This window comes from Eptatretus burgeri, chromosome 20 (genome assembly GCF_056783735.1).
Source record: "Eptatretus burgeri isolate ZD-2024b chromosome 20, Ebu_testis_v1, whole genome shotgun sequence".
NCBI classification, from domain to species: Eukaryota; Metazoa; Chordata; class Myxini; order Myxiniformes; family Myxinidae; genus Eptatretus; species Eptatretus burgeri.
Window position 1 is genome coordinate 2,032,869 of NC_140980.1, and position 13,506 is coordinate 2,046,374.

General features: G+C 43.1%; 1 protein-coding gene across 7 annotated transcripts in view; it reads right to left on the reverse strand.

Annotated features, from left to right (window-relative positions):
• The window catches only part of LOC147008295 (cell surface glycoprotein MUC18-like), a 153,995-nt gene that overhangs the window by 67,044 nt on the left and 73,445 nt on the right, over positions 1–13,506 (reverse strand). For 2 of the 7 annotated variants that reach the window (XR_015053459.1, XM_085865143.1), the window contains exons 1-3: positions 11,799–11,939; positions 5,729–5,850; positions 452–662 (exon numbers count right to left, since the gene is read on the reverse strand). The exons of 1 other annotated variant lie outside the window; for it this stretch is intronic. Coding sequence is in view for 3 of the 6 variants with exons in the window: in XM_085865143.1 (XP_085721269.1) it covers positions 452–662; positions 5,729–5,850; positions 11,799–11,871 (406 nt within the window). In the remaining 3 variants the exon portion in view is untranslated. Of the gene's footprint in view, positions 1–451; positions 663–3,636; positions 4,196–4,682; positions 5,660–5,728; positions 5,851–11,798; positions 11,943–13,506 lie in introns of those variants that run through there. 4 more of the 7 variants (XR_015053460.1, XR_015053462.1, XM_085865146.1 and 1 more) reach the window with 4 other exon arrangements.

Here is a 13,506-nt window from a genome sequence, read left to right on the forward strand (position 1 = left end):
AGGGTTCGAACCACCGACCTCTCAGACTCAGAGCAGATCCATCCATCCATTGGGACCATACTCTGTGCAGAGCGTTGGTGCGACCTGAGCAGTCTCCTTGACTATTGGACACAATCCTGGACGGGTCGCCACTCCGACCCAGGATACCAGCAAGCTGGCACTGATTTTTGCCGACCTCGGAAGGATGACAGGCAGAGTCAACCCCACCTGGTATTAATTCAAAGATAAAAGTGGGATTTGAACTCAGGATCTTAGGATCCCAAGCCCTCCACCCAAACCATTAAGCCAACACCAGGCAGAGAGCAGATGCTCTAACCATATGACACCACCAAGTCTGCTGAACAAAGAAGTCTGGTATACAACAAGTAAGGACTGCAGTGACTATCTTATGTGACCGATATAAGCATTGCATTGAAAGTTTCTCTCAAATATTCAGCGCAATCGTTCTTACCAAACAGATGCAGTGTGATGGATGTTTCCTTCGTCTTTGCACGACCCTGAACTTCACAAGTGTAGACGCCAATGTCAGAAAGCCTTGTGCTTGAAACCTTGAGCCGAGAATGATCACCCATGACCAAACGGCCCAGAAATGCCATAGCAATCTCCTCGTCCATGGAGTCTCTGCTTTTTGAGTAAATCTGCTCGCGTAATCCACCTTCATCCTGTTGTACATGATTCATTCATTAATTTCATGCGCAGTCCATGGTTGCTGGTTTTATCATTGTTGGGACCGAGGCTGCTCCGCTGATGCAGTGCCTCCTGCAAATTTGGGCAGGAATTAGAAATTTGTTCATGGTGTCGGCGATAGCTCGCCTACTCTTCACGAAGGACACCGTGGGATCTTTCACGTCCGGCAACTAATGCCGGCAGACAGGACGCCCAGTTTAACGTCCATCCAAGGGACGGCACACACATTGATGAATTACCGGACCTGTGAAATACCAGGATGACAGTGTTTTACTACACACCAGCAAATACCACCTATCGCTTTGATGACGGGAATACTAAGAGGGGGGGGAGAGGGGTGGGAGAGAAAGAGAGGGGAGTGTGTTGGGGTGAGGGAGTGAGGGGGCAGGGAGAGTGAAGAGGGGTGGGGGGAAGGGAAGACTGTGAGATGAGAGGAAGGGAAGACAGACATGTGGTGGAGCGTTACTTATGATTCATACCGTCTCATCAAAATGCTTCTGCATAGAATAACAGTGAAGATGGAAACAAAATAATGTCTGAAATCTATTTTATACCGGTCATACTATAAACACCACCCAGAGACAAACACCACCCGGACACATCCGGAGACAAACACCACCCAGAGACATCTGGAGACAAATGCCGCCTGGAGACACACACCACCTGGACACGTCCGGAGACAAGCACCGCCCGGACACGTTGTTACGGATTCGTAAATCCCATATAATTGCAAATGTTACGTTTTATGTTAAAGGCATTATTGTGATAGGCAGTGAATTAAATAAATGTGATACGTATTGGGGGAAGAGGACATGTGCACAGACAACTGAGTGTGTCATTTTCATCGTGACATTGAGATGGATTATCAACATAACTTTGAAGATGACTTTTGTTTAGGTGACAGTGTTCGAGTAACATGAGTGCTTCACTCCTACATTGGGGAGAACTGGACTGGGTGAAAGATTTGTTATGGAATAGCAATGCTCTGAACCAATGGTCAAGCTTTGGTCAATCTTTGACTTCAGACAGTATGTTGCCTTGTCTCGGGATTGACCTTGAGTGGTTGCCATAAAAAGTAAAGCGATGAGTGTTCAGGAGAAGCGACACAGAAGAGGTCGTGGAGGTGAACCAGATTCCAGCTCCAGCAGCATACGGATCCTTGGAGCAGCAGAGTGCAGAGACGTTTGTCTTGCCAAGCAAGGGCCAAGCAGACGGTGCACAGCAAAGGCAGGGCTGCGACGGCATCGTGAGCTTCATCATTGGGTGCACGTTGACTACAGACCTGATTGTGATTCAGTGCACCTTGCCAGTGTTCGGATTCACTCCTGCTGGCAAACTGGTTGAACTCACGAGGAGCCAACACAGCACTCGGGGTGCAAAACAACTCCACGTTGACTTCCCATGCCGACAGATTCTCTGGGCAGTTCGCGTCAAGGTCGTTTCTTTTTTTACAGTTACTGAGGATTGATGATGTATAATTATTGAATGATATGAGCACATTTTAACAGTAGGATTTAATAAATTCCATTTTCAATTTCCTTCTATTTTATGTCGTGTGCTGGTTGTCACCTGGTTGTCAATTGACTGAAAAGTTTTAAGTGATCGTTTTAATTGTCTGCCGTGTGACCCTTTATGTACTTGTGGGGCACTCGCTTTGAGTCACAGAGGTTGCGCGTAACAAAGTCTGGAGACAAACACCGCCCGGACATGTCCAGAGACAAACACTGCCCAGACACAAACACGGACACGTCCAAAACAAACACCGACATGTCTGGAAACAAACACCACCCAGACGTATCCAGAGACAAACTCCGTCCGGAGACAAACACCGCCTGGAGATAAATACCGCACGGACATGTCCGGAGAAAAACACCGCCCGGACATGTCCAGAGACAAACACCGCCCAAACACAAACACGGACACGTCCGTAAACAAACACCGGCATGTCTGGAAACAAACACCACCCAGACGTATCCAGAGACAAACTCCGTCCGGAGACAAACACCGCCTGGAGATAAATACCGCACGGACACGTTCGGAGACAAACACCATCTGCATATAATCACTGCCCGAACACGTCTGGGAACAGAGAGACAGAGATACGGATGAGTGTGCTGCACTGGATTAGGAGGGGGCAGAGCAAGGATAGGACAGAGAGAGAGGGGGAGGTGGGGGCAGGGGAATTAGCAGAGAGAAACTGTTAATTAAAAAAAATGCTTTATGAAAAACACACCAAAAATATATATATATATATATATATATATATATATATATATATATATATATATATATATATATATATATATATATATATATATATATATAGTAACAGCCATGGGTACCGAGTGTATAATGAGGGGGTTAATCCTCGTTTCTCCTTGGAAGAGCCGGACCTGGGGCCACCGCTTACAATTAACTTTGTGGTACGATGGGTTGCTTTACAACCACGGACGCCAATCAGTTAACCACGAGTTCCAGTGTCCACCGTCTCATTTGCCGTTTAACTTGAGGTCACGTGGCTTCCTGAACGGGGAGCGCGCCCTTGGCGATGCACCAATCCTATCTTTATTAAATCTTAATCAGGGTGGCCGAGTGCGTGCCGACTATGGCAGGTTAATTAGTTTGGTAACTACCTCCCAGTCTATCTCGGGTCGGACAATGCTGGATCAACGGAAGGAAAGGGACAAGCACGGACAGGTTGGAACGTCAACAAGGAATTTATTAATAAGAAAAATAAATAAACTGAAGAACTTTTTATTTCCTTGTGATGTAAATGGATGAACTCAAATCAATCGAAATAATTTCAAACAAATAAAGAATTCAACAGACATTGATAGAAAAATAGACAAAGAGAAGATGCTAATCACTATGCCTTACTTAACAAGTAAACAGAAGACAAGGGTACCCAGAAGATCATTCAGGGGGAAAAGAAATCTGGTCTCGGCTTACCAAGGTAGAAGTCGTTGTGCGTCCAATAAAATGTCCTGAAATATGTGAGCGTGCCTTGGTCCACTGCCAGCGCCCTGCTTCGCCGTGTACCCATTCGCAAACAGGCTCAAACACCAATCAAAGTCACGTCGTCACCCCCAGGAACCAGGGACACCAAGAATCAGGTATGCCAACAGCAGGTACCGAGCAGAACCAACAGGAATGGTCCAACCGTCACCAACTGCAAGCCGTTTCCAGTTGTCAGGGGCTGTCACCAACAACTCAGAACGCGGTGTGCTTAATGAAATGTCCTGCAAGTCCAAAGTGTAAATAAATCGTCCACCTACAAGCCAACGTATCCTGATGGAAAGGGGGTAGAACGAGCCTCCGTTGGGCTAACGGCGAAATGAGGAAAACGCCATCCATAAGAAAGGGAATCTGTTCTATACCCTTCTCCAACACATCGAAATGTTAGAATCCCACCAGACAAGGGGATGGGTCTATCCTGGACATGCATTTATAGAAATAACTGTCTGAGGACCTGAATATTGCATGCATTAGTCGGATCTGATTCTGAAATCCAAAACAATATTATGTATGTATGTATATATATATATATATATATATATATATATATATATATATATATATATATATATATATATATATATTATACATATGGTCAGTATGGTCCACCAACATTGAAGGTCTCCATTTGAATGACAATGATCTCTCCAGTTAAGTTACTGACATGACTCCAAACAATGCGCGATGAACAGAAACGTTCTCTTACAGGATGTTGTCAATTGCACTGGGTCTATCCCTGGCGAGTCGCTCTTCCATTTTGACAGGAACCTCCTGCTTTGGGAATAGTGTTGCTGTCGACATCAAGAACTACATTCCTCACTGTCCACGTTAACCACTTTGAATACCACCGGTGGCACATTACTCTCCACAACCACCTAATGTTTGTCTGTGTGGTGCACGTCCACAAAGAGATGAAAGCTCCACATTCACCTTTCTGACTGCAAACATGGATTAACCATTAACTAGGTATCCAAACTCACTGTTCGTTATCTGTGTTGATTTCAACTGCCAGCATGGCAGTTATCCAGGAGATGGCTCTGCAGCATCCAGCGAGGTATTTCTTCTGTGACATCTGTGGATCTGGAGCAATGTGTAAACTTTGCAGACAAAATATCCTGGTCCTCCTCTGCCCTTCATGCTTCCCCTGAACAAAGTTATTGCGAGAGACAATATGCCTCTGGCTATCGTCTACCTCCATCTCATCTGTGGCTGTGACAGCCATCGTTTTGGGCGTGGTATTGTACAGGGAATACTGTGACGAAGCAGTAGCCTCCTGGTAGCTTGCTTTCTCAACATGGATGGCAAACCAAATGAGGACAACTTTCACAAGTGTGCATCAAACCTTAAGCAAGCCAGTAAATATCATCTTGTAAATTTAAAGGGTAAACTCATAAAACCCTCCAACCAGTCTGCTCCCACAAAGGCCCACTGCATATTTTCAGGTCTATCTCTGGTGTATGCGAGCTCTCCACCCCCCTTACTCAGCTCAAATGGCCAGGCCACAGACTGCTCGAGACATGACAGAATGACAAGATAGATAGAGTTCAGTTCATCCTCGACTCTGCATTGGAGTAAGGCCCGAATGGCATGTGTTCTCAAATCTTGCTTTGCTCCCTTCCCCAGCTCCTGCAGGATGCACATTTTTTCCCAGCAACTCCCACCTGCTCAAACTCACAAAATTCAGGCTTACTGCCCATCTCCGCTCTTTTGTTCCTCGTTTCACCCGTTTGTGGAACTGCATTCCCGAGGCTGTTCAATCCCACTGCTTCCCTCCATTGCTTCAAGTTGGCAGTGCACCGCTGCCATCTGCTGTCCTGCCATCCTTACCTACGCATGAGCCTCCACAACCCAACACTCACAGTGGAGGTTCATGCGTTTCTTTTCCACCGCTCTCTCGCCTTTTTCCCGTTTGATCATGGGCTACTTGCTGCATCCAGCTGCGACCCCACAAGGCTGTTGTCACCTCATTCTTTCATTTTATGTACAAAAGGTAGTCGTTAATAATGCAGCTCTCCGACACTCTTACCTTGTACCAGGTGACATGTTTTACGTGACCTTTCTTGTCATTTGCTTGGCATGGGAGTTGTACACTTTCACCCAAGGTTGCTGAGATATCCTCATCAGCATTGTCTGCACTTGCTTTTTTACCTGTTAAACAGAATATGAAATCAATGTGCTTAATTACTTCTCCCACATTTCTTCAGTCAGTGAAAACACAGATGCGGTGAATGTTTTCAGAATGATTTTTAAGACAAGTCAATAGATTAAAGACTCCCGTATAATCAAAATATTGCTGACCAGTACAATCATCAAAAAAAGAATGCAGAGCACAGTATTTTGTAAAAATGGTTGAGGAGGTTTGGGGTTGGGGGGGGGGTTTGGGGTTCGAAGAATTCTTTGACTCCTCTCGCCATCAACCAGAAACTTCGAGGTCGCTGTGTCATTGGTACATCAGCAGTGAAGAAATGTTGTGGATACAACGCAGACTGGAGTGTCAACCGACGAAGAGGGAAGGGGAGGGGGAGCATCTACTCACACTGATGATGACTGGGAGCCAAACACACACATATATATATATATATATATATATATATATATATATATATATATATATATATATATATATGTATGAACACATATATATATATATATATATATATATATATATATATATATATATATATATATATATATATATATATATATATATATGTATAAACCGAGAGAGGCGAGATTGAGATGGTTTGGACATGTCCCTCCTGTGCACATGTCCAAACCATCTCAATCTCGCCTCTCTCGGTTTGGAGACAAAGTGAGAGAGGCGAGATTGAGATGGTTTGGACATGTGCACAGGAGGGAAACAGAGTATATCGGGAGAAGGATGTTGAAGATGGAGCCGCCAGGCAGGAGGAGAAGAGGAAGGCCAAAGAAGAGGTTCATGGATGCGGTGAGGGCGGACATGCGGGTGGTTGGAGTGTCAATGGAAGATGTGGAGGATAGAGCAAAATGGAGACAGTTGGTCCGCTGTGGCGACCCCTAACGGGAGCAAGCCGAAAGAGGAAGAAGATATATATATATATATATATATATATATATATATATATATATATATATATATATATATATATATATATATATATATATATATATATATATATACCGTTAATATAAATAATGCCGTTAATTATCTTCAAAAGGGGTATTTTAATGAACCCAAACATCCAATTTTCACTCTTGCATTTCTTGGAGTATTCTTGGTATGCATGCAAAGTTTCAGGCTGCGAGGTTTTATGGTTTTGGAGTTATGGAGGAGACATACTGACACACAAACACACTGACATTTATAAGTATCGATGGATTGACTGCTTTTGACATTTGCACGTGGTACCTGTTTGGGAGCCTCGTTGGTATATGCATTGCTGTCTGCGCTATCACTGATGATACGCCAATAAGCAATGAATCTGGTCCGGTAGCAGAGGGGGATGTGCAGCGTTGGGATTCTCATGTGTGCACTATCAATGTGAATATCTTTATGGCTGTGGTGGAACTTTGGGAAGGGTTTGAAACAGCAAAGCACTTACCTTGCGTAGGCCTTCTCGGTTGCTTTATGTGGCTTCTTCCGCAAGAAGAGCATGGGAGGTGTCAATATATTTATATAATCCGAGCTACCTGGGTTTAGTTGATTATGTGAGAGTTAATTGGCTATTCCCTCCATTCACAGGTGAGAGATGTGGGTGGGTCTTTATGATGTGTGCGTGTGTGCATATATATATATATATATATATATATATATATATATATATATATATATATATATATATTACTAAAACTCTCATCTTGTATGTATGCATGTAGGTATGTTCCCAAAATACAGCCAAAACGGTACACGATAGCGTAAAAATTTTAGGGCCACCTTCTCGCCATTCTCCTGCGGTGTGCAGTATCGAGTGTCGTTCAAATCGGGCAACGAAAAAAATTATTAAAAAATCAATTCCCGATTCAGTCAAGTACTCTTCGGGATTATTTGATCAATGCAAACAACCTCAGCGGTATAGTTCGCTGGAGCTATCTTTTTTTGTTGTTGAAATGATTTTTTTTTCATCAACCGCTGTCACAACGGGAACCCATCAGGTTCATAGGTCGTCTAATTTGTATATATAATAGAACAAGTGTATGTCCAGCCATGAACCCACGTGACTTTGTCTTTTAATTATGCATACTGTTTGAACGTCTATTAATTACATACTATTGCAAAGTACCTTTCAAAGCTTTAGACCCTTGAGATTTCTGACACCCCTGAGACCTTTGAAGAGCCTTTAAGACCCTCTCAACATTTTAGACTCTTTAGATGCCATCAGACATTTACATCATTTCAATCCCAATATATCTCTAGACCCTTTGGAACCCTAAGACCTTCAAGATCCTTCAAGACCCCGAAGACTCCCGAAGACCCTTAATACCCCCAAAGACCTTTATAACCCTGAGGCATAAATGACCTCAAAGACCCGATAGACGCTCTTAGACCATATAATCCATTAGACCCATTTAACCTTTGGACCCTAAAGATCCGTAAAACCCATAAGACCCCGTAGACTCTTTCGAACCTTTAGACAGCAAAGACATCTAATACCCCATAGATCCTGTACGACCCCGATCACTACACAGACTCTATGAGACCCTTTATAACCCTGAGACCCCAAAGACCCTTAATACCCCTGACTTTTATAACCCTGAGACATGAAAGACCTCAAAGACCCTTTTGACACTCTTAGACTCTTTGGACCCCAAAGACCTTTAAGATCCTTCAAGACCCCTAAGACTCCCTTACACCCTTAATACCCCTAAAACCTTTATAGCCCTGAGACATAAAAGACTTCAAATACATTATAGATGCTCTTTCGACCCCTTAGACCATATAGTCCCTATTAGACCCATTTAACCCTTGGATTCCGAAGACCCTTAAGAGCCGTAAGACCACTAAAACCCATAAGACCCCAAAAACTCTTTAGAACCCTGAGACAGTAAAGACATCTAATATGCTATAGACCCTGTACGACCCCTACTACTACTACACAGACTCTGTGAGACCCTTTATAACCCTTAGACCCCGAAGACCCAAACCAGTGCCAAGACTGCAATGACCCTTTCGAACCCTTGTACACTAAAGACCTCGAAGACCCTGGAGATCTTCCAACCCCCACTTGACCCCTTAGAACCCTCGGACCCTTCAGAACCCTGAGACCCTGTAGTTCCCATTAAACCCATTAGACACATTATAACCTTCATACCCCCTTCGACCTCATAGACCCCTTTTATATTTAATATCCTTTCAACGCTATAGACACCTTGAGACCCCTTCACCCTTTAGACCTTTTAGAACACCCTTTTTAGACCTCGACACCTTTGAGACCCCACAAATCCTTTAGACCATTCCACCTCCTTAAGTCCCTTGACTACATTTAGACCCATTTGACCTTAACATCCTTCAGACAAGCTCGACCCCTTTAGACTGCTTAGACCCTTGACGATTTGGAGCTTGAGATCTTTTGAACACTTCGACCATTTGAGACACTTTAGATCCCTTTATACGCCTTTTGACCCCTTAGACATTTACGTCCTTTAGAGATTAGACCCTTTAGACCATCTAGAACCTTTTATGCGCACACCACACAAACATCTAGTCTTCTTGCAAAACAAAGACTGCACTTTTTAGCAGCGTCTCGCGTCGCGAACGGTGCTCAGATCGGCGTTGTTGTACTTCTTCTTCTTATTATTTTTGTTCTTCTTCTTCTTCTTGTTCTTCTTGTGAAGACAAAACCTTAACCTCTCGGACTCGGCTCTTGTATATACAAGATCCGGATCTCCTTAAATACTAAACACCTGTACACATCCTCGCATTGACGGTGCCTTTTGAGAGCGTCTATCATGAACTTTCAAATATATTCGGACATTTGTTTTAAAGTTTCGAAAAGTTCACGTTACTATTTAAATATTATTCCATTTAATGAATTGTAATTTCGTAAATACACTATTTTCTCGTCATGAACGACGAGTATGGAATATACCAAAGTTCCAACACGTAGTTTTGTGATTAATTTTTACAAGGATAGCTGATTGTGGATTAGAGCTGCTTGGACTTGCTGCGCAGTTGCTGGGAATATAAGAAGACTGCCTTGAAGTAGCAAGCCAGGTGAAGAAGCCATGGAATGAACGTGTCATTTCTGGCAAGAGCAGATAGTGTGAATGGCCATGTTTAGAAAACGGAATTTCCTGGAATGAATTATCGTGTATAATATGATCGAGTTTCATTTTTCCTCGTCTGCATTCAAATATAAGGTCTTTCTCGATCAATCAAAAAAAAACAAACAACTTTATGAAGCATGGTCATGCCTGTCATTGTTAAAAATAATGGTTCCCATTGGACCTACTAATAATATTCTTGCCACCCACCTGACTTTGAAAGCTTTCAGGAATGGCCACTTGTTTTGTTTTTGCCAATTAATGTTTAACATACGAATGCTCAAACAAGAGCTTATTTGCATTTGAAGTTTTATTTTGAATGTCTCGTTTAACATCCAGACACGGGGTCGAGTGTGGATTTGTCCAAAATCTCAAGCCTTGTCTCAAATCAAGGACTGATGCATAATATGATTATGATTGATGGAATATTTGTGCATGTTATTCAGATAACCCCTGTTTATTCCCAGCATTCCCTCAAATATCTTCTGCACTCTCTCCCACCCCACTCCCTCATTCCTTTTAGTAATTTACTAGCGCAGTCCCCTAAGCAAGTTGCTCAACAACATCCACAAGCCATTTCTTATGACTTTTCTTCACCTCATAGCAGCATTCGACGTCTAATACACTACCCTACAACAGTCATGGGAGGCTATCTTGTCGATGCGAGACGTCCCCACACACAGCCAGAAATACCTCCACCACCGAAGGTGAAGGAGGTTGCGTTTTCTTCACCCCTTTGTCTGTTTGTTTGTCTGTGTTCTGGATATCTCAAAAAGTATAGATCTCATCTCATCCGGACTCGGATGAAACTTGGTGGGCAGGTTCGGTGTGTGACAAGGAAGATTTGATTCGATTTTGGTGAAGATCCGGATCCGGATCTGGATACGGATTTTATTTAATTTTTTTAAAGTGATTTTTCACCGTTGAGAGATCGGGCCAAAAATGATACATAGCATACATAGGATGATACAGTATTTCAAAAATGTAATGGGCCCGATATGTTCTCGTGGGTCAAGCATTACGTGGCGGAGGTATGCACTCTACCGAGTGCCATTGTAGTTTTGGTAACTGTGATCATCAAAGGTATAAATTGTCAGGTAAACATCTCTTGCTCATTTTCAAAGATTGTGTGGCAGAGTAGGAGGTTAAGGGAATTACAATGAGGAGGAACGAGTCATCAGTCATGGGGTGGGTACCTCCATCAGGATGATTTTGAAGGTCCAAAACATTATTAAATCAACAACCCTTGAAAACAATCTTGAAATGTTGACAACCCTGACCATGAATTTGGCAGATCATTGAAAATGACCTCAAAGACGTTTTGTTACATGGAAGGGCCACAATTATTCCCACGTTGTTATGGGAGGGTTTGCCGAGGGGGAAGTTTGGCCCAAGTCTTTCACGAACCGGTTGGCCAGGCTTGACGTTCGACGAAGGTTCGGGTCGGAATTTGTTCCACGGTGTCGATGATAGCTCACATACTCTTCGATAGATCCATAAAGTCCACTGGTGAAGTTAATGTTAATGGTTTTAACGACGGGGCAGCGGATTCCAGAAAAATAAATAAATCACTTTTATATTAACCTGGTAGTGATGAACCAACGGGGCAACCAGAGCAGCAGAGATGCAAGGATGAAGAGCACAGTTATATAAATATATATATATATATATATATATATATATATATATATATATATATATATATATATATATATATATATATATATATATATATATATATATAGCAATGACACGTGAAGAAGATTCATATTCGCATTCCCGAAGGTGCACAGGAGCACAGGCACGGAGTAAGTAAAAAGACTCCACGATTCAATGAGGACGGAAAGATGTCTGACCTTGTGAAGGCACAACAGTGACCACAAAGCAAAGGGCCACCAGCATCAGGTAGTTTGGCCCTTTCCAGGCCATGTTAATAACTCGAACCCTTCATACGCCCCGTACGCGTATTAAGTCGGACGCGCCACACACTCTTTATAGCGCGTCTTGGTGACGTCAGAGGGCGCGCGCGGGGGGGCGTGCTCTTTATAGCGCGCCTTGGTGACGTCAGAAGACGCGCGCGGGGGGGCGGGCTCTTTATAGCGCTTGGTGACGTCAGAGGGCCCTCGCGGGGGGGCGGGCTCTGAGGGTGAGCGCGGGGCGGGGATTGCTCCGGAAAGAGGAAGGTAGTGGTGGATTAGTTGTTGGCCGCCCGATCACACAACGCCATATTTGGGAATAGAAAGGCTTGTCGGGCGGGGCACGGATGCACGTTTCGTGTCACGTTGGAAAATGAAGTGAATTTTTGAGGCACTGAGCGTGTTGTAAACGTCGGCTCTTCGTTCTCTTCACACCACGACCACCATGTAGCGACGAGGCTAGTTACCTGAGGTTGTAACTTTTATCCTTGTAATATATTTATCCTTGACTAACAGTGTCTGGAGATACACCTCCCTCCACCCATGCATACCATTTAAATTGATGAATATACTTACCCTAATCCTAACAACATATTTTATGACCAAATCGTTATCCTTGTTAGTACTGGGCTCTTTTTGGACCCCAACTCAAAACCATTAAATTTCATTAAACCTGCCAAGGTTTGACATCAATGACGAAACATGGTGTTTTATTGATAAAGTCAAAAAAACACCCCTCCCCCCCAAAAAAGTCTAAAATTAACCTCCCCATTAGGGACTTTCATGACCTCAACTCAGAAACACTAAATTTCAATCAATCTGATAAAGTTTCACATCATTGAGGAAACATATTTTGATGGGATGATGTTTTCATGATGAAATAAACAAACACATAAACCAAATGAGCTACTTATTGTTGTGGCCTGCATGGGTGATGGAGAAGGTTTGTGTGTAAAGTAAAGTAAAATAAAGGATAAATAATGTGAACAGAGACCTGCCTAAAAACACAAGCAACGCATTTTGTCCCATAAACCCACCGGACATGAGGGAAGGGCTATCTAATACGGAAAATAACATGAATCATATATCATGTCTTGTTGATATAATGGTTTGAGTGTCTGTTCTGAGGCTGGGAGGTCATTGGTTCAAATGGTTCAAATCCTGGCTGACTCATATCAGACTTTATAAATGTAAATGCTGGTTTCTTGCTTGGTGCTTGGCATTTAAAAAGGAAAGCGCACAGACAAACAACCATAAGGCCAAAAAAAAAAATGTTGCATTGGCGTAACCCGCCCGACCCTAAAAATTCCGCCGACCCTACGTTTTTTTTTTGTTTTTTTGCTGTCGAAAAATTTTGCCGACCCTATTTTATTGCTATTTTTGTTGTTTTGCTATCGTTTTCAAGTATCTTGTTGATTGCGATCGCGATCGCAAAAACCCGGAAGTGTTTCGGACAGAACCCGCCGACAAAAAGGGTGGTACTCGAGCCGGGGGAGATTTTGGGAGGGATTTATTAGGAAAAAAAAAAAAAAAGATCCCGACCGACCTACCCTATTTTTCAGTGACCCGTTACGCCAATGCAACATTTTTTTTTTTTGGCCTTATATATGGGTATGTGGGTATGTAGGTGGGTATGTATCACCTACTC